This window comes from Parus major, chromosome 19 (genome assembly GCF_001522545.3).
Source record: "Parus major isolate Abel chromosome 19, Parus_major1.1, whole genome shotgun sequence".
NCBI lineage: Eukaryota > Metazoa > Chordata > Aves > Passeriformes > Paridae > Parus > Parus major.
In genome coordinates, this window is record NC_031787.1 from 2,308,452 (window position 1) to 2,333,824 (window position 25,373).

Here is a 25,373-nt window from a genome sequence, read left to right on the forward strand (position 1 = left end):
CTGAGCAATGCCATTACTCACACACCTTCCTCAGATCAGAATCTGCACAGATTCTCCACCTGCTGCCCAGTTTCTGCAGGTCTCACACAGAACAAACATAAAGAAATGTTTGCTATCAGAGAAGGCTGTCAGAGGACACCCTGAGCAGCTGCAGAGACAAGCCAAACTTGAGTGCTTATGTGTAACGAAGTGTGAAACTTGCTCAGCCTCAGCCATCACTGTGGCTCAGCCCACAGCATTTCCACAAGTAATGGGCCTGACAGATCAGGCTCAGCTCCTAGAAAGAAAAGTGAAAAACATAAAAGCTCTCAAACCAAGATACTTTGAAGCTTTGCTAGTAAAGAGGAAAGAAAAGAGCAGCAGGACAATAGCATGAAGAACTTAGTTTCTGCTAAATCATGTGTGTTATGAGGGACCAGTTTTGACACTTTGGTTCTTATTAGACTCCAGAGTCAACACTTGAGAAATTCCTATGGGCACCAGTGTGGGGCCCCTGGAAGCAGTACCTCTGCCTGGTCTGAACCTTATCTGAACAAGAAGAGAGCAACAAGGAAGGTGTGATTGTACAAATGCCTCTCCTGAGCAGAAGTATCTCCAAGCAGCACGCTGGGCTGGAGCTGGAACAACCCTTGAGAAGATCAGCACAGCATAAAACACAGGGAATGTTCAAGTAAATCCCATGATGGGCACAGGAAGGACAGCAAACCCTTCAGCAGCAAAGCTCAAGGAAAGAAAGGCAGGAAGGCTGCCCAAGGCTGAACAAACAATGCAGCAGGATTTAAAACTGCATTTAGACTCATATTTCACTGCAAGAGCAAACACCTTCAAAACTGATTTGGACCAAGAAAAAAATAAAGAACAGTTCAATAGATACCTGATGCAACACTATCTTCTCCCAAAAGCTAAAATTTTAGTGGAACTTTACACACTCTTGTTCATTTTAGGTGCCTGTCTGACAGGCAGGTATGTTGAACTACAGTAATTACATCTCAGGGAAACAATCTTATTCCAGGCTCCTGAGCAGTGCAGGCAGAAGCATCATTATTCTTGAGCATGAGGTGAATTATTCAAAAGTACAGGATGTAAATAAGGAACTGCCTGAAGGTTCACCTTGTTTATTATGGCCACAATGTAGAAACTTGTGTTTTACATGGCTTTCATTACCCACATGTGAAATAATAACCACAGAGCAGCTAATGGGCTTTTTTATGCAGCAGGTTTTCAGAGAAGCCAAGAGTAACCATGATCAAGTTGAACTCATTTCCCTTGGATTTTACTAACCCATTAAATAGATGGTCAGACAGCATCTGGAGTAGTCCAAGCAGACTTGAGCTCTGATCCTCCCAGGCAGCTGTCTCGTCACCAGCCTTCCAGAAGGCAAATGAGTAACTTGATTTTGATGCCATGAGTATCTTAGGATAGCCCAAAAGTGAGAGCAGCTGGTGGCACACTGCTCTCAGAGACCTGATATCGGTGTTGCCACTCTCCAGCTACTTCTTACAGCTGAAGGGAAATCCACCCAAGAGGATTGCCATGAAAGATTCCTGAGCTTTCCCAGCCTACAGGCACCTAAGGAGTTGGACTATTGATCTGTGTCACTTGTATTTGCTGTTTTGAAGAAGAAAAGTCATTTTCTAGTCAGACTCCCCAGACAAATTCCAACAAGTTCCAAAAAACTCACTAAGAAAAAAGTTCCAAGAAGCAGCAAAACAAGGCTACAGATCTCAGGTATGAAATTGAGAAGGATTATGCAAGAGAAACACACCCAACAGAACAAACTGGGTACTTTCTACCCCAACCCTGCTGATGCCAACCAAGAAGCCACAGGAACTCTCTGAAGGTCTAACTCAGCAGCTCACCTGGAAGCCAGAGATGAGAAAGGCTCTTCCTGCTTGATCCAAGGGGATCTCCCTGTGCTGCTCTGTCCAGCACAGACCTCACTTGCTAGTCAGGACTGTGACAGGAGCGACTGCCTTCCTTCTCTCACTGGGACCAGGCTCCAAGACACAATAAGCAGTGAGCAGGATCTCTTCCACTCGGGCTTTCCAACTTTACAATCCCATTGTGTTCATTAGCTGGCTCATTCTTTTTGGATTAAATGGGCTTCCTGTAGGTCACAGCTTCCAGGGCTGAGCAGCAGCTTGTAAATCAGAGTCACAGCATCCACTAAACACACTTCTTACCCAGCTCCAAATCTCTGCTTTCCCTTTGGCCTTCACAAAGCTGACATATTAACCACTACAGCAAACCTGGTGCTTAGAGCTCTTTCTGAAAACTCATCCCATCAGCTTTAGGGACCCACACTGACAGGGCACAAGTACTTCAGAAGCCAAATTCCTACCAGCCAGGAGCTGGAGAGGTGAAAAGTTTAACTGAAGTTTCAGCCTGTTCACAGGGCTCTTGTTACCGTGTCAATGAAAGCCATGTGTCCAAAATCCCTCCAAGCACAAGGGTTTCTGCAAAGAGGGCATGGATTCTTCCAGCTCTTGGAAACTGCTGTAGGAAGGAGTGAACAGAAGCTTTGTATAGTACAGAAGGAAGAAGCCCCCCACCTCAAGAAAGCTCTGGAAACTGAAGTGGGAGGAAGAGAGCACTTGCCCTGCAGCATCAGCAGGAATGGCTTTCTCTGCAGCATCCCTGACAACATGCTCAGCCACATCCACTGAACCCATCCATCCCCTCACTCCCTCCACATCTTCTGACCTCCCACAGCACTCCAGTTGCTCATTTCTTAACACCAGGCAACTGAAACAAAGGGGAAAGGAAACTTGTATCTGAAGGGGAGGAGGGAGAGGAAGGGAAGAGCAGTTTAGTGTGAGAAGCAGGGCACAGTGAGTGTTGCCCATGTTATTTCCTACTCCCTGCAGAACCCTTTTGTAGTCTGACTGCTCCCAAGGCACATGCCAGGCACCACAACTGCCAAAGGACTCAGAAATGCAACAGCCTGTTGTGTTGCCATGGGAATCAGGAGACAAGCAGTTAATTGATAAAATGGAGGCACACTAGATTTAAAAGAAAGAGGAAAGAAAAAAAAACAACAAAAAACCACAACCCCAAAAAACCCCAAGAACAACAAAAAAACAACACACATAGAAAAAAACCCAACCAACCAAAGAAAAAACGACAAAACAACAACAAAAAAACTCAAAACCACAACCAAACAAAAAAGAAGAGACTCCAGAGCAGGGTCTTGTATCAGGAAGGAAGGAGAAATAAGCACAAACACTGTATTTACAGAAGAGCTTTACAGTGCCCCTAAAGGAGGTCTTTTTCCTTTTGTATTTTAATTTTCAGAGGTTTTTACCCTCAAACATCACCACATCACGAGACAGCCTGACATGCAGCACAGAGCTGCCCACCCACTGCTGGCTGCATCCCCTTTTCAATGGTAATCAATAAACTTCTCATCCACTACCTTGCAACAAAAGGTGCCCCAGCCCAGCAGAACTGCCACTGTCACAAGACTGAAGACATTTCACCTTCATGTCACTGGCCCCTGCTGTAGATGCCACTAACCTGTGACAGGGCAGCGAGCTGTGCAGTCTGTGAGCATCTCAAAGTGCAGCCTTGCAACCCAGACTGGTCAAAAAAACTTTTGGTACTCTCTGGGCTGCTCCTCCCAGCCTGGGCAGGGCTTCAGGACAGTCCTGAGACCAGGGGACTGGAAATGCCCATTTGAAGCCAAGATTTTGTCAGTTGGAAAATTCTACTGCTGGCCACAGGGGTGCCAGCTGAAAGGAATAATGTCTGGTTTTACTGAGACTTGGAAACATCAGAGCAGCCTGGCTCACTGCTTGGTTCAATGCTCAGATGATGAGGTGGGGATGACAGTCAGACACTATCCCTGCTCAGGGCACCAAACATCTGTGCTGGATAATCCCATCCCATCCAACAGCCCACCACCCTCCACTGTGAGCTGGAGGACAATGGTCTTGTCCTCACAGCCACAAAACCATCTGCTCCTGGTGCAGTGGTTTTTACTCATCTGTTTACACTGTAGTTGTGTAAGTTTCTCTGGGTCTGCAATGACATTTCATCTCCAGGCACTGCAAAACTTCACTGATGAAGAACAGAGCTCATCAGAGTTTCCCCTCAGAGGACAGTCCAGAGCATCTGTTCCCTACCACCTACAGCAGCTAGATAGAAGGTAAGAGGGAAGGATGCACAACCTTGCACCTCCAGGAGCTGCCACCTGTGCAGGGAGACAGGGATTCTTCCCTTGGCAGCATCAGCAGCTGTACAGGCACAGGGAAGGCACCTCCCATGGGAGAAGGGCTGGTGCCTGCTGCCTCCACAGCACTCACTGATGGTGAGGCCTTGCCACATGGAATTTCTAGGTGCCCACATGGGGATTTGAGCTTCTCAAAGCAACCTGGATTACATAAACATGATGTTGTTAGCAATCAGGTGAAAGCCATCCCATTGCCATAACGAAATTCAAATTATCAAGCCCAGCAATGAGGTAGCTGTTTTCTGCAGGATTTATCACAGCCCTTTCCAACTGCAGGATGAGGCAGAAACAGAGAGGGAATAGGTGCCTGGGATAAAAAGCAATACTTTGCAGACAATAGCCAACTGCCTGGCAGCACATTGTGGGAGGAAGGAGCCCCAGAGATTTATGGCTGACTTGGAAACAAGGACTGAAAGCTCTGCAAGTTCAAAGCTGAACAGTTGGGGCCGTGATCTGGCACAGAGGCAAGCTCTGCATCTGGCACCCTGAAAATCCACTGCCCCTGCTGCTCCCAGGAATAACCCCAATGGATAATAAGATCTGATACAATTTCAGCATCCCCGTGTCTAGCTCCTTTGAAGAGAGGAGGCATATCCAGAAATAAAACTGCAGTGAGGAGGAAGACAGTAAGAATGAGAATTATGAATGAGAAGCTAAACCGAGTAAGGACCACTGCAAAGTTGTCTTGCACTGAATGGAAGGAGATGCCCATTGAGACAAATATTTGCCTCCAGAGAGGCAGCTGGGAAGGGCAGTGAACCTCAGACACCCCAAACAAAGGCTTTCTTATAAAGGTCTCATTCAAGATGCTGACTGGTACAAAATCTGCTCTGCCACAGGCGAGACACACATTCTTGGTGCCTGCTAGAGATGGGAGGGATGGAGGAGCTGGGGGGGGTTACAATCTAAATCAAATCTACTATAATTCTGAAAAGAAAAAAACAGCAAAACTCTATATTTGTGTGTGAGGATTTAAAGTTCTTTTCAAGTAAACAACTGTATTCAACGAAATATGCAAAGCAGGTTGGTTTTGGCAGTACAAGGCACAAGGGAGGCAAGTGACTACTAGAAAATACACAAGGTTTCTTTCACTGAGGGATAATTACCTTGCAGCATATGGATGGATCTATTCATCTCAAGATTGCAGTCTTAATTTTTATGTAATTATTACTTTTTAAACCATATTCTTTCAACATTCAGTTTTCAATACTCTATTTAACATTTTTCAGCCTTAAAGCAGGGCCTATACATAACATCTCTGGAGAAGCACCCTGTTTTTACTGAAAATAATGAAAACAAAAATCCCACAATTTTAACAGCTTTGCAAGTTTAACAAAGATTGGAGCACCCATATCTTCTTCCTCAGCATGTGCCACCCCTCATCTCTAGAAATAACATACAGACACATCTGCAAAACTAGAATTTAATAAATGCCAGGTTAGTACGTTAAAGTAACCCAGGGTGTATTACAAAATAACAGTCTCCATTTTCCTTAAATAAACAAAAAAATCACTTCAGCTAGAGAATATTCCACACAGAAGCATTACTCACTTTATTCACCATAACTTATTCTCACAAGAAAATACAGTTTTCCATTCAAGCAAGCCCTTAGCTCTGAAGACTCACTCAGTTTTGTCCCACTAGCCCCATAGCCAAACTGGGTTACACCTTGCACTGCAAGTAATGAAAGACTTAAGAAAGGAGCATTAGAAAGCAGCCCAGAGTAACCTATGAGGTGGCCCCAAGAGCAAAAACAGCAAGTAGGGAGGGGGGAGATACTTACAGGAAAAGCTGCTGGCTGGCACGGGGAGCTTCCCTCCAGCAGCTCCCACTCGCTGCAGTCACACCGTATGTTCAGTTCTCTATAAAACTAGCACAAAGCTGATTCCTTGGAGCCTTTTCTTTCCAAAGAAGCATGGAGAAGCTCGAGGAGGAGCTCAGCCTAAGCCCACAAACCCCAGCACACACACACAGCACAGTTGTCTGCCGTTTCTGTGGGAATCTGTACGGCACAAGTGTGGTTTGGGGGCTGCTGTGATGGAAGTGAAGACAGCTGCTCTCACTGAGCTGATCCAATGACAAAAAGAAAGAAAAGGAGGCAGACACAGGTCTTTAATAAGACATTTATAAACGCTTTCCCAGGCAGAACACTGGCACTAGCAGAGAGAGTGCAGCAGTCTTGGGACTGTTCTGAACTGGAGAAATTTATCTTGAGAACCAAGCACTGTAACGAGCAGCCAAGTAAAGCATAGTGCTTTCCCTCCACCAGAAGAAGTAATTGAGCAGCAGGGTTTTGACATTTCATAGCCTTTTTACATATTGGAATTTTGCTCAGGCATCATTCCTACATAAAAACCCACTGGGATGGACTCTGGGACCATTCCTACAGCACCAGCTGAGGTGAGCAGCCAAGCAGTACATTGCTCAAGCAGGTGCACACAGGAAGGCCACTGACTTATTCATTCAGAAATTATAGCATTAGCTCAGTCCCAATCAAATGTAGAAGACAAGACACCAAAAAGAGCTTGGCTCTGTCTGGAGGGCAATTATTACTTTCTGGTTAGACTGGAGCCAGTTTAGGGGATCCCAGCAGCTCCCTGCACAGGGAACAAGATGCAGGAGAAGTTGCTGTGTGTGCATAGCTCAGGGTATTTACTCATAGGGCATAACCTGAGAAGCCATGCACAAGCAGATCGACTGCAGCTCTAACAATCCATGGGAAAGGAAAGTTAAATGACAGGAGACAGTCTAGTTTGACTCCAGCTCTGGCACAGACTGCCTGAGGGCACAGTATTTACTCCAGCTATGGAGGAAGCATTATAACCTCTCACACATCCTCGGAGTGCTCAGTGATCTGGTTACCTCAGCCAGGTCAGGTTAGCTGGAGTCCAGGGCAGTGTTTTCCCTGGTGTGACAGGTGATGAGCCACTCACACCTGTGCTCTCACTGCACTTTGAGCAAGGCAGAGGCCCACACTCCCCCAGCTCAGGCTCAAAGCATCCTTTATTGGGTACATTTGTGCAACTGGGAGCTGCAAGCTCAGGCGGAAAGTGTTCTGCTGGCACCATGGAATCTCCCCACAATTAGGGCTAGACATGGAGCAATACAGCACAGCAGTAAAATCTTCCTCACTCCTCCTCTCTTGACATATAACCACTTCTCATTTCGACCTGCTCAATCTCAGAAATATTTCTTTGGTACAACCACAAGCTTTTCTCTGACTTTCTAATTTTACTTTGCTCTGCTTGCCTCTGGCAGGAGTTAGGATAATCTTCACAGCAATTGCTCTTTACAAGAGCTGCCAGCCTGCAGCCACAAATGGTATTTCCTCATGCCCTCTCTGCAGCTACTCTTGAAGGGGAGAAACACAAAAATTTAACACCTGACATGTAAGAATGAAGGAGGATGCTTTGTTAGCTCCTTATCTGAGAGGCTGATTTTCAGTGTGACCAGCTGTGCTGAGAAAGAGTCTGAGCCACTGGGATGGTACCAGCACACAGACAAGCACTGGGCTTTTTTCCCTTGCATGTAGTTTTTCCTCTTCCTCAGTAGAAACATGACATCAGTACAATTACAGCATCTCTTTGAGAAGAAGAAACACCTGAAAGAGGGAGATCAGGGGCCATCTCCAGCACCCCAGAGGAATCACAGCAGAGGTAAAGATGACCACCTCATAACTGCCAAGCAAACCTGGGCACAATCCTGGGGCTGCACTGCACTAAACACAGCTTTGATTCATCACTCCATCAGCCATTTATTCCTACAGCCATACATCCATGCACAGAGCAGGCTACACAGCACACAATGGACTGATTGTACACAGCCCCACGCTATGCAGAATGCAGTTTGTTGGGCTGCCTTTGCTTTGCCTAATCTAATAAAAAGGATATTTGAGAGTAGATTAACACTGAGTCATCTACTTCATTCCAAATACCTGGCTTAAACAGCTAAGCATCCAATTCAAAAGGCAATGAGCTGTACATGAATAGGCATCATTTGCAGAAAACTCAAGTCACCTATTTGCAGTGGGTGTCTTATTTTTATTTTTTTTTGGGAAAGTAAACATGACCATGATCCAGATCTGATCCTAAAATACATGAGCTATGACACAAACATCGACCCCCACAGCAAGTGCTCTCAAACCCAAGAGATCTAAGCCACAGTGACCACCAGAAATGACATGGGCAACTTAAATGTTGGATGAAAGGAGCAGATCCCGCCCCAAAGCTGCATCCCTATTCTGATGGGCATAACCACAGCAATGTTACTGCAGACTTACACCAGCCCAGCTGAGCAGGATTCAGTTCATTATATTCCAACCTCCATAAGCTGAACATCTGTGGGAAGCAGATTTTCTTTCCCTGCTGTTGTGTGAAGAGCTACAGACAGAGAGAGCAGGAGGGCGTCTGACCTCCATATGTCTTTGGTGTGTGCCTCATCCACAATGAACGAGCTGAATATTAAGGATTAACTACATCAAATCCTTCTAAGAGTATCTAATCATTAAGACAATTAAAAGCAGACTCACAGTTATCTCTATGTGTTACCTGTAAAGCTGATTAAACTAAGATTGATTCAATGTCCTTTTATATTGCTTGGAATGCATTTAATCATTTCTTGGGAGAGGAATGCCACCAAAGCTACTTCTTCCCTTCAGGAGGGGAACCAGAAAGGGTGGAGGAACCAGCACCTTCAAAAATCACAGTACAAAAGGTATTTCAGAGTGCAGGATGGCAAGCAGAGCAGCTCATGAAAGGCACGTGTGAGCTGAGTACAAGCCCCATGCAAACAGCCAAGTGGTTGGTCCACAACCAAGCCAGAAAACTTTGGCACAGGTGATGCCACAAGGATGAGAACAAATATACAGGGTCCCATGACAGCATCTGTGTCCAAGGGGGACATAACCTCCACACAGGGCACTCCACACAGCCACAGCAGTGATGAGGGGACGCACTCAGGCTCTACTGATCCCTCAGCAGAGCTGTTCCATGGTTGCTCCCACTCCTCAGCTGTACCTCAGCCCCAGATCAGCAAAACAGCAACTCCCATTTGCAGTTTTTCCTGTTCAGCCCTTGAAAACAATCTTGTTTTCTTTCAGCCACCTGTTAGCTCCTTGACCAGGTCTGTGCAGATCCAGCAGCTCTGGCTACTAAGGGAGTGTGAATCTGCTGACACCTAACAGAGGGATTTGATCCTCAAACACCTCTCTGGCATCTCAACCTCCTAATTCCCCAAGGAGCTGAAGACCCTGTACACACAGAGCCATTAAAATAAAGCAAGAACTAATCAAACTTCACCAACACCAGTGACACGTTTCCAGCAGGATCACTAATCCGACCCCAGGGTTGCAGCATGGATTTAACTGAGGACAGCACTCAGACAGGAGCTGACAATACTGATCACTCCATGAGGCCATGATGCAAAACAGCAAAACCAAATGTTTGCTAGAAATAACAGCAGCCCCTGGCCCCATGATGTGGGGTCTTTTCTCTCAATTCACCAGCACGTAACACCCCAAGTTAATATTAATCAAGAGGCACAAAGCCTTTGAACAGACAAGAATTAGGTCCCTATGTCTGTGCCAGTCAATCAGCTGCTCTGGACATTACAATCCTATTTTGTTGCAGACAAAACAGTGGTTTAGTGTCTTTAACATTTATTTGAGAATTAGAATTAATAGATTGTTACAAAATCAGAGAGCCTCAGCAGTTTCTTGCAGCTTTATTAAAGAAAAACCTGTGTGAAGATGCCACCAAACTATCAATAATTACCTGAGAAAAACCTCCCCAAGTTCTCTCTTATTACTGAGGCATAAATTCCCCATGAAGAACACCATCCCTCCCTCTATTTTTTACCACAGAAAATTATAGAAGCAACAGAAATTGCTTCTTACTGCTATGCATCTGGTCAATTTAACTTAAAAAACCTCCTGAGAAACTCGAGGGGCAAACAACTGATTTCCAAGTTAATTTACCAAGATGTTGCTGTTAACACTGTGGCAGATAAATAAAAAGGAATGAAGATTTTCCACTGGGAAAGGCAAGAGAAAGGCAGGAAATACACAAGAGAGCTAAGGTGATGGTGAGATTTAGGGTCCTCCAGCAGAGTTGAGGAGGGTACAGATAAAAAGAGACTTGGCCACAGAATTGCTGAGTCTCAAACTAGAAGCAGCCCTCAGAACATAATCACATTTCTAGAAAATATATTTTTTTTTTAAAAAAAAAAGTTAACCCTCCCATGCAAACCCAGCCCTGGGGCACAGCAGTAAATGTCCCTCAGGAGGGACCAGCCTCAGCCCTTCAGTACCCAAAACCCAAATGCAACTAACTGGGACCTGATACCCAGCTCAGGCTTATCAAACCCTCATTACAGCATATTTTAGTTTAATTACCCTATGGAACCAGTCATCCCCTTCCCTTTAATGGCCCTGGGAGCGTTACAGTCTGTTTCACTTTTCTTTTTAGTGAACAAAAGCAACACACAGTGTTTGCAGAAGCAGACATTATGCCAACATTATTAGCCTAGTGCATTTTTTCTTCATCAAAAATAATGCACAAGACTTATATGAAAACAAGAAGGCATTTCCAGGCTCCCAGAAATATGCTGTGTAGTTTAGCAATCAAAGCATAGATTTTGGCAGTAAAACCAGGTAACTGCTGAAAAACAGTATGGATATTGTTAGCCATGCCTAAACATGAAATTCATGTGACATACTTGCACTTGCCCATTCAAAAAGACAGGATCCATCTGTAAAATCTGAGGTCTATGCTGGATTCTGACAGAATGCACATAAGTCTCACAGAAAACAAGTTTGAGCTTTTTTGCCTCAAGCACTGAAGTCTCAATGTTGCCTGGATCCTGTAAATACAAACATTTCTTTTGTCCCCTGTCTTTGCTAGATTTTTTTAATTGAACAGGAGATTTAAGAACCATAAACAAACACTAGAGCCAGCTGACAGCCAAATGAAGTATGAAAAGCAAATTTCTCCTCCAACCACGTTACTCTAACACTGCTCTGAGCAGACAAAACCCACTCTGAAATGTGAATGCTTCTCCTCCCAGCAGCTTTCACCTGTTCCACCAGCTGGGAGGGCTCTGTGGGCCCATTCATCACAGCTTCCATTCTCTTTCCATCTTGCAAAAGCAGGATTTTGCTTTTCCAGGAGGAGGGTGAGAAAGAAATGGAGACATAAGAGCTTTGTAACAAGAAATCTAAATATTATATTGAGCCCTTTACCCATGACCCACACCTTTAGCACAGAAACTTCTCTTGAATGTGGGCTCAAGAGCAGTGACTTTCTTCACTTGAAATATGGGAAATAAGCCAACTCATTGGTGGGAAATCCTCTCCTAAGGCAGCTAGATATGAATTTTCAGTCTGGGTAAGGAAAATAGTTACTGCAAAGCAGCAGAACTTATTTTTTCCATTGTTCCAGCTTTATAGGAGAGAAGGGAGGGGTATAGCCAGCAGGGACAACACTCAAGGCTGATTTCTTCCAGGAGTCCATGTCAGCTGCCAGTTCCCCACTGACTTTCAGTGGGAATGACACTTTTGTTTTCTTTATAAAAAAGCCCACAACCACAGCAAGCCAATGTACCTAACCCAGACCACCACCACAAAAGCTTTTACACCTAACAGCTCTGAGAGCACCAGCTCAGGTAAGGACACAACAATTCTCCACTCAAGGAAAGCTCAAAGAGGATGTAGGATATTCCATAAGCTGAATTGACTCTGAATATGTTTTCAGGAAAAATAACTCTGATAGAGCATGTGTGACAAGCTGGCTCAGTGTGACTACAGCACATTTGGTCTCTAGAAACCCACAGCCATGAACTGTGAAATTCTGCACACACAGCATCTCCCATCTGCATCCACCCCCTTTCTGGTACCTCAGATGTGACTTGTCAAGAGTACATGGAAATATTGAAGAGGAATCTCCATGCCTGGGGAAGGAAGAGAGTAAGAGACACTTGGCTTTCTACAAAAGAATGCGGACAGAACACTGGGGAAAAGAGAAAGGAGAAATCAAAGCAACTTTGTGTGTTTCAGAGTAAGAATAAAGGGAAGTACCTCCACTTGCACTTGTGCAGACAAAATTAAAGATAAAATTAGGATAAACTTATGGGAGGGGAAGAGGATCAAAGTGTGAGGCGTTTTTGAGAGATCTGCAGGAGGAAAAGCAGGTACAGCCCATGCAGGGGCACAGAGCAGCTCTTGAGCAGGACACTGAGTGAGAAGGTGTCAGAGATAACACTGCCAGCCCAACCACTGCTAAACACCCAGCCCAAGTTGTTTAATTAACACCACTGTGCTCTGCTCTCACCTTCCAGGTAGGAATGGCTCAGTGCTCTGATTGCTCCAGCAGCTCCACAATTTCCAAAAGCTTCCTGCACTGCCCTGAGAGGCAGAGGAGCAGCAGTACATCTGTCACTCAGTACCAACCCACCATCACAAGACTTCTCCCCTTCTCCATGCCCACTTTTTTCCAGGAATAAAACTTAGAACGTCTCAAGCAAAGGCCAGACTGCATTTGGAGCCACACAGGGCACTTGGCTGCACGTCCCTTGGTGACAGATGGCTGGAGCTGAACAAGGCACAAAGGAACTCCAGTGAACAGGCACTGCATTCAGCCCAGAGGTTGCCTTCACCCTGCCACTGACTGACCCTTTCATCCCACAGGACATGCACCAACTGTGCCTGCTGAGATGCCACTACAAAGCTGTGGGGGGAAGAGAAACCTCAGATCTTTTCTCTCATTTTGATATTTTTCATGTGATTTAAATCAACTGAAAGCAACTCCATGTCACACTGCAATTATAAATCCAGGCCCAAGCACCTTGAGAGAATCACAACAGGGAGTTGTACAGATACATCACTGGAGTTCAGGTTCATTTCTCAAACACAGTTGAGGGTATGGAGAAACAACAGGGAAATTCAGAAATAAAGGTCAGAAAAATAACTTCAAAATATACAGCCAAACCTATCAAGCTTTTCCTTTGTCAATTTATGCTTCCCTCTAGCAAAAAAAAAAATAAAAGGATACTTCAGTATCTTAGATTTGGGCACAAAATAAAGAAATCAGGCTTTCTAATATTAAAAGCCATTCACACAAAACTGCAATCCAAACATTTGGTAATAATTGGACCAATGTGCAAGGGAAGAGCAGCACCTTTCCAATCCCTGTAGTGCTGTATCCCACCAAAGGATCTGGAACTCTGCCTGTGACCTCAAGCAGAGATTGGCCCCTCAAACAAGACTTGTAGATGTTCAAAAAGCCAAGTTAGAGCTGTGGCTTTTACACTACTGTTTGGGGAAAGAATTTACAGTGGCAGAGGTTATACACACACACTGTTGGTCACTGAAAGAGGAAAGAGCTCAGCTGGAAGAATCCACAAGCAAAGCACAGCCCCTGATGTGTAATAAGAGAGCAGAGCCAGTGGCTCAGCAGCAAGGAGAGTCTGTGTGTGAACATCCTGTGCAGAGGTTGTGCCTGAATCATCATCCCAATGTGCACAAGCAAAACAGAACCTCAAAGACAGGTATTTTTTTGTTTTGATTAAATAATTAACACTTCTGCATTACTCTGTCAAGAGACAGCATTGTCTTGTGACCCTCGTTCTGCAGCATCAATATCCCAAACTAATTTGTTTGACCATGCTAAAGCAAATTTTGGCCAATATTATCCCCTTGATTAGAAATGCTGTCTAAGAGGTAAAGGGCTTTCCTGATTCTGCTAAATGTTCTGTATTTTAGAGACTGAAACACACAGTAAAGTAACCAGGAATGTAGAAAGTAGCCTGAATTATAAGGACAAAAGGTTGACAGATCTAAAGCAACCAGTGACCTTCTCAAATGAAAGTGTAATGTAGTGAAAGTACAAGTTTTGATAGGATATACATCATCCTGACATGTTTCCCCAGAAGCAAGAAGAAAGCCTTTTTTAACAAAGTTAAATGAAAAATATGACACACAAAACTCCCATCTTGAATATTTACTAAATTATATATAATAAAAAAACAACCCACCAGCTAATAAGCCAGAAAAATGAATCCTAAGCAAAATACCCCCTCAACTACTTTTGAAGTGTTAATTATACTGATAATGGCAGTCTGCACAGTTTATGTATACACTGGATATAAATCAACACCAGCAAGGCATGTGTAGGTATGTGAAGTCATTATTCAAATCCTAGGGCTTCAAATGTTTCTGTTTGAACAAAGGCACTAATTTGACATGAACAGCACAGGCCAAATCACCTTAAGTGCTCAGTTATTACTCCTGCATCCTCACAGGCCAATAGCAATGGCTACAGGGCAGTGTTTAAGGTCATGGGGGAGGTTTCCATCTGCCTAATTCCCAGCTCTTCCCATGCCAGTGTCTGTACAGGCACCTCTGTCAGCCCTAAACATCAGGGGATCCATCTGTCTCCCTCCCACTGCACAACTTGCCTGTTTTGTGCATTACTTGGGAGAGGGAGCCCATTTCCTCACCCTGTTTTGATCCATCAGCCCACGTACAGATGGGGAATTTCACATTTCACTGGCTCCACTAGTGCACTGCCTCCAAGCCAGGCAGTCTGGCTCAGCTGATGCCCCTGCATGGAGCCCTTACCTTCCTTTGAGCCAGTGGTGACAGCAGCTGTGGTGGTCCCTGATGCTCGTCCCACTGGGCTGGAGTGCTTCCCAGCCCTGCCTGGGATTTTAAGTCCACTTGGTTTCAGCATGATTCCTGTCCCCTGTATCTCAGGCTCCTACTGCCAGTGTCTCAAAGCTGTCCTGATGTTCAGGCTTCTTGATGCTGCACCTCTTCTTCCATTGTCACATACCTGGGAGAGAAGAGCACAAAAAATCAGATGGAGAATGAGTGGGAGAGCATGGACCAGAAAGCAGTGCCCAGCTCTGTCCTCACAGCCCTAGAAAAGTCAGAACCTGCCATTTCTTCTCCTAAAAAATGAGGGTGATATTTCCCTCATCTCCCATCTTCATGTTACTTTTTTTTTTCATCACTCTCAAAGTCCTGAGCCAAACCTGAAACTTCCCGGAGCCATTAAATAAGAATTTAAAAAGTTTAAAATTAAAATTTTAAAATCCTGAAGTTTAGGATTTGAGTCATTGAAATGTTTTTGATTGATTTTAAATTCTAAAGGCTCAGTTCAGCACCTGCCAAGCCTCAGTTGTGCTGTCAGACCCCTGACAAAAGGCACCACCTTTCATGCAAAGCCCTGAGTTTCACCAGCCCTCAGGGCAGCCTCTCCAAACTGGCAGGGAAAGAAGGATGAAGCCAGTGTCTGAGATGGGATTTTCAGCTCCTTTCCTTACAGACAAATCTGAAAACTTATCACAGGAAAAAGGGCATTTGACCCTATGGATTTAAAATTTGAAAAAAAAAAAACAAACCCCAAAACTTCTCTGAACTTAAGCATAACTCTACCAACTATCCATTAGTGAAGTCACAACCCTTCCTTATGTCATTCCCTTCCCAGTAGGCAAATGGAATAAAACCTCCAAATTCCTTGCAAGGATGTTGCATCCACAAGCACAATTTTATGGCAAGAAAGGAAAAATAAAGGAAATGACTAAGTTGTTTAAAAAAAAAAAAGAAAAAGCAGTCACATTCCTAATGGATAAAGAAAAATAATAAAATATTGAGTCTATCAACCAAAAGGAAGCTGAGGCTGGGAGTCAGTGGAGGAAAAAAAGTGGCAGCAGAGTAAGGCAGGGACCTAATGGGAAGGACCAGCCAGAAAGTGAGGACACTGCTTCCTGGGCAAAGGAAGGATCCAGCACCCCTGAGAATCAGTGCAGCAAAGATTTACAGATGCTGCAAGGAGGGAATTGCAATAATGAGATGGGAAATGATTAAGGCATGAGTAAGGACTTCAACACAGGCTGGGTCAGAGGGAGCAGAGGGCTGGCACGGCTCCAGGAAAAGCTGTGAGCAGACACAGAGGAGGGAAAACCGCAAGGAGAATTCCAAAATTGTGTTCCCAAGGGCTCACAAATGTCTAAAACAACGAATTGCAGTAAGAGTCAGTCATCCTACATCAGCTTAAAGAGACAGTGAAAGGAGGGATCAGCAGATCCCTGGGGAGGGAGCCTGAGCAAAAAAATGAGGGACCAAGGTCTTTTCTCCATGTGCTCACAAAGGTGCTCAATACCTGGGATGGATTCAGACACCTGCAGATATTCACCTCAAACAGAAGTCAGGGCTGGCTACGAGAGGCAGGATGATCCAATCACATCATCCACAGCAGAAATAACAGTCAAGAGCAGGAAACTTTTCTTAAGGAAAAGATAAAACAGCCTTCCTGCCACAGAGCTGGCAAGGAACAGTTGTCAGAGCTGGACAGGAGGCTGCAGTGAATTTAGTGTGTTCCTCTGTTTTGCTGCTCATCTTTGAGGGAACAGGAACTTCATTCTCTTTCCACATCTCATTATCCCACATCTCATTAAAGATCAGCTGTCCACTCCCATCACAGGATATTGTAATTTTCTGCTTCTTCTCAGGACAACTGGATATTTTTTACACTGGGGAGGGAAACAAGAGGAAGTGTATTCCCACCACATAAATATTTCTGCCAGAAATCTTTACACAAACACATTTGCTTTCAACACACCAATGCTAAAACCAAATGAGCTCCACAGGCTGCTAATCATGCTCCCCTTGGAACAGACAGATGCTTTTATCCTGAAATACAACCACCACAACCAGTTCATGGCCAAACTCACTGGGGTCACATCCAACAGATCCAAAAACTTCTCAAGTGCCACAGGGAATGGCAGCAAATCTCCTGGCTGGCTGTGCCCATGGCATGTCAGGTTATGGGGAGAGTCTGACAGGGGCAAACTCATCCTGGAAAGTGTCACTGTCACAAACTGCAGGTTGACCACAGCACACCCCTGCACATTCATCATCACACAGGGAAATAAGGATGAACTGGAGTAAATTTTACTACAAATGCAGTTTGTCAGTACTACACAGATAAAAATAAATGTCTGGGATGCTTTCAAAGAACTCTGTGCCTGCTGCTGGGGATGGATACTCCTTCTCTGTCACAAGTTTCTCCCCCACTTCAACACAAATGTATATGAGCAGATTTTTAGGAAGTTCTGAACGTTTTGAGCATGGAGCTTTTCCAAATGATGCCATTAGGTCATCTTCACCACCCAGAGCAACGCTGCCTGAGCCATCCTAGTCCCACATTAGCTCCCAGGTGAGTGATGCTGCAGAAATATCCCTGGGCTGGGACACAGGCCAGTATCTCCACAGGGCACTGCCCTGCTCCATTAGAGATAACAAGATGCTCTCAGCTCCCAAACAGAACCCTCAGCTTCCCAACGGGCTCTGAGAGCAGAGCCCTCCTGAAAAACCTGTTTCCAGCTCTTCTAAAAAATCTGCTTTCTGCAGTAAAGGCTGAACACGGGCAAACATGTGGTGTGAGAAACACATCAGCCATCTCTCTTCCCTGATACTGAAATCAGCCAGAATGGGCTTTAAGCTCTATCCAGAAACTTCAGGGGAACTGAAAATTTCAATTCTCTATGTTATTTGTCATTCCTAGTCCCCATATTACCTGCACAAGCTGTATGCTTTGCCCTCCTGCAAAACTTCATGGAAATGTGACTTTCTCCAGATACACTGTAAATAAAACCCCATCTGCCCCTCTGGATATTCCAGTGCCACCAGCTCTGCTTATTTTGTTTTTATTTCTTTTACAAGACATGACAAACAACAAGCATTTTCTAGATATCTGCTAGATTCTTCCTGCAGTCCCTCCATACTGGGATGAATGGTTCTGTCTGTTCCCACAACCAAGAAAAGCATCCCAGGAATGCTTCAATGACCAAAATTCCATCAGAAAAGGGGACAGCTGAATGTGAGTCACACAGGCTCAAAAAGGGGAAGTGTCTTGGGGTGATTTTATGATGATACTTTATTCCCTCCTCATCTGCTTTATGCCCAGAAATGTCTGTGGTATTGTGGCTCACAACCTCACAACACTGACCATGCTGCAAAGATGGGTTAGGGACTTCAAGAACAGAATTTTGCCTTGAAAATCCAAATCCAAGGGCCAGGCTTGAAGTACTCAGCCTTGGGTGAAAGGGGCAGGAAATGAATCCCATCAGAGACAGGATATGGTAACGCCAAACTGCAGCTTTGCTAATAGAGACAGAGATTACGCTGAGAAGAAAAGGCAATTTTATCTTTTAATTCCTTAAGATGCTCCATCCGATCCAAGGTAATTGTGCCACCACCTTCTCACTTCTCTGATGAGTTACTCCTGCTGACAAGCCACCAGAAAACCATTTCTGAGACACGTGACAGATTAGGAGTAAATCCTTGCACTTAACTGAAGCATAGAGGAAATGAGAGACACTCATTTTTAATGAAGGTCAGACTCCTCTTCCAAGAAAACCTTTCCTTCTCCCATAGAGGGAATGAAGGCATAGTACTGCAGGAATGAAAGGAGAATACTGCTTCCAGTTATTTGTAGGGAAAACCAGGGAATCCTGGTACCATCTCTCAGCCATCAAGTATTTTCTGTCTTGCAGCTGGAGAATTCAAATAGGTTTTCAGCCACAAAGCTCTGCTGTCACTACACAGTTTCCCTGACAAGTGTGAGAAGGTGTGTTTAGTCTTCTTGTTCACTCAAGTTTTGTAATAATTAGCACAGAATGCCAAGAGAAAGTCTAGAGGACTTTTATTTAAAAGCTCAGTTTTTTAAAAACTAATTCTAACCTCCATGATAGGCTGAACATCCTGTGATTTACTTCTAAAACAAGATTTTTTAAAAGGAACAATGTGCAAAACACTCCTATTGCACTCTAAAAACCACAATGCAAATCCAAAGTGCAAAAAGAAAAAGCCAAAGTACATTCAAGGAAGTCATCACATAACCTGTGGAGTAATTTATGGGCTGGATGAGCTTGTGCTCCTCACTCACACTGACAAAATGCCTTCTGAGGACTGATGCAGCAGATAGCAATAATTCTGTACTAATTGCAGAGCAAAACTATCCCTAATTTGTGGGAAAAATCCTGGACATGGTCTTGGTTCTGCTGAGTTTCTGCTCCCTAGAGCTCAGCCCTGGGGGCAGGGGACAGTGTCCCTGCAGAGATTTATTAGGGGCATGACACCAAAGTTGCACATGGGAAGGGAACAGAATGTACACAGAGATTTCACAACTGGTGTCCTGCAGGTCAGTTCAGACTTGATTTATCACCACTCTATTCCATTAGAGATTTCTCTACAATTCATGAGGCTTTGATAAAATCCAACTTCCCTATTCACAGGAAGTCTTGTTTGTGAAAACCAGCATCTGGAAGAGGAACACAAGGAGAGCAAGCCCTTACAAAAAGCAGCCTCCCTACATCACAGTGCAGAGCAGTGGCACAACATCTAACACAAACTGGTCATGTTTCAACCAAAAATGAAGAGCAAAAACTGAGTTGTCACTTCTAAAAATGGCAATCAAAGTTGCTGGCATCCTAAGGCAGAGTGTATCATAGCACTCCATAAACCTGAATCATATGATCACCAAAAAGTACCATTTGACTTTGACATTTCTGTCTAAGTGTGCTGGAAGTGCTCCTACACCTTCCTGGCACCTAGCCAGTGTGCTCTGGGGAGATTCAGAGATAAAAAAAAAGGAATAGTGCTTGCAGATGCTTCAAAGACATCAAGATTAAGCTTGCAGGAGGCATTGATATTGCCACTATTGTTTACTAGAAAAGTAAATAAATATCTTTACACACATAAACAAAGTTTTCCTATGGATGAGACTCAGCAAGTTCAAAAAGCTACTTCACAGGCCCCAGTAAAAGCCCACAAAAACAGAGACATAAAAGATGAACAGTGAAAGGCAAAACATCCTTCCTTCAACAGGCATCTTCTGTCTCACCAGCACACTCCACACAAGCCTGCCTTTTTGTGCAATATTGTCCATCATTAAATCTCCATCAGGGATGGCTCTGGTGGATGGGTCACCAGCTAAACAAGCCAAACTTACCAGCTGGGAAACAAAAGTCCAGAGGGAGGAAAAGAAAAATAAATTAAAAAAAAAAAAAAAAAGGCACTTATCCAAGGTTGCAGACTGACCTGCTCCAATTTGCATAGTAAGGACTTCAGTTATAAAACAAATAGCTAAATGCTAAATATAGCCAAGGAGGGGCTTTATTCACCAGGGCCAACTTCATGCTGATGTGAGCCACAGAGGTAGCACAGTACACAATATAAAACAGCCAAATATGAGGCTACAAAGCCCATTAAACACAACTGGAGAGGGTGTTTAAAAAAAAATACAACTCCCTCTTTTTCTAGGGAAGTTTGTTCCACAGCCAGGATAGTCCCTGCATCCAGGGGAGGCACTTGCAGGTCATCAATGTGAGTGTTCACAAAGGATGGGAAAGTATTGCTTGTTTTCAACAGGCAGCTGCTTTTTGTGCCTGTCAGGCTACTGAAGAGTTTCCAGTACTAATTACAGGACACAGAAGTTGTCAAAGCATGATGCAACAGATAAATAGGGGAGGAATATGCCAAAGGAAGAAAAAGAACAGATCAGCCAGAGAAATCCTTTGTCAGTGACTCTGTCAGAAGCTGGTGCCCAAGGCTGGGAGCCTTCCCTGCCCCAGCAGAGGATGTCCTGCAAAAGTTCACACTGTAAAAGAAATTGTGATGGTTTCTGTCAGTGAAACACCTTTGAACAGAAACAGGCAGATAGGCAAAGTGACAATGACAACAACAAAGCAAAGGGGTAGGCATGCACTAAAGAAAAGAGTTCAAACTGGGCCAGACTGCCCAGAGAGGCTGTGCAAATTCCTTCACTGCTACATTACTCTGAAAAATTAAAAATCTTCAAACCTCTGTCTTGAATGGCAGGTGAAGACAGATCCAGTCTGGAACAGCCAGATGGATCAGATGATTTCCTGAAGTTTCTGTGAAATCTTTCCAGTGTAACCAACATCCACATGGTCTTTACTACACTACACAAGTTATTCAGTAAAATAGAACTGATTTTGACCAAGAGCTCTGGCACAGGCAATACAATTTGATTTCCATTACCTTTTTTAAAGCAAGCATGTGTGAAAGCACAGGACAGGGATTTATGAAGAGCAATAAGGGATTTAAAAGTTCCAAGATCCACATACCCAACATCCCCAGAGCATTTCATTCATAAACCTCAAAGGAGGTCAGAATTACACCTTTTTGTACCTGGGAGAAACAGATAGAAAGAAACTATTTTTCTCAAGACTTCTGAAAAAACAGTGGCAGAGATGGTACCACTGTCTCCCTGAATATCTAACCCATCAAAGCACTTTGGGAAGTCCTTCTGAAGTGTTTATTTTATAGACACACAGTATAAATATTTTCAAAAATAATCATCTGGTTTTCACAGGCACAAATAGAGTTATCAAGGGAGTCAACAGCAGAATTCAGAGCATAAACACTCAAAATAAACCAAGGTTTAGATTCCCTTTGTGCTTCAGAAAACTGGGATGAGGAGATAGAGACTCCAAGACAGGCTCAGAAACTGCAATATGGAATTTTGCCAGTCTGTGCCACATTCCTCTGCAACTACGCAGGTGACTAAACATTAGCTCAATACAAATAAATAACTGAAATGAAAATATCAATTTCAGTGCCAATTCAAGTCAGCATCATATTTAATTCAATCAGTCTGAAGTTTTAAAAAAAAAAAGCAACAAAAATATGACAAAGCTTGGCTTTATTTCTTCACACATCTTTCTTTACTTATGCTGCATCTGAACCAACCACAGATGTTTTATAGACACAGTTTCATTTATTTAGAATGGGATAATAAAAACTGTACCAGTGTACAGGAATGATTTCCAAAAAGTCTGCTGCAGAAACATTGTGGGTTTGCTGCAGGTTCTGTTTAAAAAAAGGGGTTTCAACAGGATCTTTTTTTTGGGAATAGCAGAAAGTATCAGTCACTTGCAATAAAGTAATTTTTCGACAACAAGAGCTACTGCACAATCATATAAGAGCACGAAATTAAATCCAGCTATGAGGGGAGTGAATTTGCTTTGTCCTGTTTAGCATCAACACACAACAGAGCACACAGGCTGCTCTCAGCAGAACAGGGAAAGGCTCCAAGAGCACGGGGGTGCTGCAGAAAGAGACTTTGTACAATGATACACTGAGAATTCTGTGTGTCTCCATCAGTGTCAGCCATGGAGACAAGAGTTTCCACGTGGGATAAGATAGGAAGGATCCACATGGAGAAGGCAGGAATAGAGCAGGACACAAGAAAGACCAAGCCAAATTTCTTACTCTTACCTGGACTTCTGGAGTGAGGACAGTTTGTTTTTATTCAGTAACTCAATGTGGTTATTTTAAAAAACTGACCAGTAAAACAAAGCCCAAGTCATGCTGGAGACTGACATCACCAGTACTATCCAAGCCTGGCTAACAAGACCTGAAATTCTACCATAAATACCGCAAGAACAGTGATAAAAGAACAACAGCCAGAGACTGATTACTGAGAGCATTTAAAGTCAGAAACAGAGGAAAAAATAGTGCTCTCAACCCATGTCTGCAACTTCCTTGGTCATTCTTGAGAGCTTGGGAGATGGAGAGGAAAAGAGTCACAAGGTATTTAACAAAAGGCATCCATGAAAAGATAGATCTCTCTATAAATATCCACAGATATCTCTATAGATAAGTGCACACCAGTGTCTAACACAGGCTAGCAACAAGTCACATTCAGGTCTACCCATTCCTGGGCTTTCCCAGAGCTTTAAAAGTATCTAACCTTGCCATGCATTGTGTACTCTCTTTAAAGTGCTACCAACACCATGTACCTGGGGTATGGAACTTGTTTTAAATACTGTCTCTTGTCCTCACCAGAATTAAAAAAAAAAAAAGGTAATTTCCCCAAGTTTCATGGACAAAGGCAGCATTTTGATAAACAAAACCAACAACCTCAGTCAGGAGATGGAACACATGCCTTGGTACATTTTAACCACCCAGTAACACAACAGAAGAATCAGCTTGGATGCCCTCACAGAGACACATCCCTTGTACCAGAAACCCCTCTGGGTTCTCCATCACTTCTTCTGCCAAACCAAAAAGCACAAGTGGGGATAAAGAGGAAACACACCAAGAGCTGTTCCTTGCTAGAGTAGATTATGGCAGCCTGCAAGTCTAGAGGAGCACACACCAACCCTTGGTTTATCAGATAATCCCATCCATACTGAACCTGAGAGCATCTCGTGAAAATACACATGAGCTTTCCCTTCATGGAAGGCAGCCCCACACAAGTGCTCCTGAGATGACAGAGAGGCTCCTGCACACCTCCTCCCTGTTCTGCTGCAGTGGCTGGTGCTAATGTTGTCACTTGTGCCTGTCTCAGAGCTGAGCCTTTGAAGTGCTGTACTCCCAGAGATTTGTGGTAGGTAGTGACAACTTTTGTGAGAACACAGCTGTTTGATGCAGACTCCCTCCTTCCTAATCCCTGGCAGGTAATTTCTTAAAATGCCGTATCTCAGACGCAACTTCAACATCAGGAGCTGCACTGTGTTCAAAAGCATCAGCACACCAGCAATGACAGAGCTGTGCTGATGAATGGGGCTCTCTTGGAGCATTGCTGGGGAGGGGAATGCTGTTAGCAGGCAGCTGGGCAGAGGCTAAGGCAAACACACTTAGCCAGGCACCCCAAATGTATCTCTGTCCACATGCAGACCAGTTCCTGAGTTGCAAGTCACCCTCAAGGAAACACTTCTAGCCAGCAGTAATGGATGGAGTGGTAAAACTTGACATCCATTCCAGCAGGATGAGTTTCTGAGACAAGGTCTGTAGGCCTGTGAGAGTGATGCTCAACAGAGCAGCAAATAACACTCGGTGCTGACACAGTGCTTTGTCTCCCAGCGCTTCCAAAACGCCGCTGCAGCCTGCCTGGATCCTGTGGAGATAACAACTCATGCCTCTGCCTCTAGCCCTGGATGCTGCCCCAAACACCCTTTGCTGTCTCGTGTCAGGAGATGCAAGGGCAGAGCCCTCCTGCATCTGCCTGGCTGTTCATAACCTGAGCGCTACGCCAATGCCAGCAGCTCAGCCTGGGCCTTCCCCAGAAGCACATCTTGCAACAGACAAAAAACCCACATCAGATCCTGCAGGATGCGGTTAATGTCGATATCTGGATCGTTAAACGAGAAAAACCGAGCGAGGACACTGAGCCCAGCAAGCAACCAAGCTTCCCAAAGACAAAAGGCAATTTTCCTCCCCTTTCAAACCCCAAAACTCGCTCGGCACCGAGACATGGATGCTGACACCCACCTCCGTCTCCATGGCATCGGGCCGCTGCCAGCGCGCGTTCTCCGTGACCCAGGAGCGGCGGGGAGCGCACCCCGCACCCTGCCCGCGGCTGTGGGTGGCTTCCCCCCGGCGGGCCCGCACCCCCCGAGCCCCTCCCGCCGCCGGTGCTGCCCAGCCCAGGGATCCAGCCGGGATGCCGGCCCGCCGAGGATGCTCGGTGCCTTTCCCAGCCCAAGGACAATACCGAGCCTCCCATCGGTACCGAGCGGCGCATCCCCGCTGCCCGGGCTCCTCCCGCACCTTCTCCATTCATCCCTCCTTTGTTGCGGCGTGGGCCGGCCGGGCGCTGCCGTGCCTCCCGATGTCCCCCTTACCCTGGGGCTGCCCGGCGGAGCGGGGCAGGGGGCTCGGTGCCAGCGCAGGATGCCACCCCGGCCGGCAGCCGCCCTGCCACTCCCTGCGCGGCCGAGCCGAGAGCCGGAGGAGGGAGCGGGGAGCCGGGAGGAGGGAGCGGGGAGCCGGGAGGAGGGATCTGGGCGGCGGCTCGGAGCGGCGGGGGCGGAGGAGGATGCGGGGCCGCCACCGCCGCTCCCTCCGTCCCCCCCGGCTCACGGCTGGGCCCACACGAACAAAGGGGCCGGGCCGAAATCCTGCTGGTTGTCGGGCCCTGGCGCCTCCCGAAGTCGGGTGGGAGGGTGCAAAGGCAGCGCGGAGCTTCCTCCTGCCAGCCCCGAGCGCTCCTGCCCTAAAACCCGAAATAAAGGGGAGATCGATCACCTTTCGCTCGCTGGAGCCGCCGCCTCCCTCTCCGCGGCACTGGGAAGGAGGAGCTCTCTAGGCACACCTGAATTTAGGTAGTAGCGA

General features: G+C 45.2%; 1 protein-coding gene across 4 annotated transcripts in view; it reads right to left on the reverse strand.

Annotated features, from left to right (window-relative positions):
- The window catches only part of CLIP2 (CAP-Gly domain containing linker protein 2), a 57,687-nt gene extending 32,314 nt beyond the window's left edge, over positions 1-25,373 (reverse strand). Inside the window, exons 1-2 of one of the 4 annotated variants that reach the window (XM_015646927.3) lie at positions 25,287-25,373; positions 14,844-15,057 (exon numbers count right to left, since the gene is read on the reverse strand). In XM_015646927.3, the coding sequence (XP_015502413.1) occupies positions 14,844-14,955 (112 nt within the window). In that variant the 5' untranslated portion in view covers positions 14,956-15,057; positions 25,287-25,373. Of the gene's footprint in view, positions 1-14,843; positions 15,058-24,809; positions 25,152-25,286 lie in introns of those variants that run through there. The other 3 variants (XM_015646926.2, XM_015646925.2, XM_015646928.2) reach the window with 3 other exon arrangements.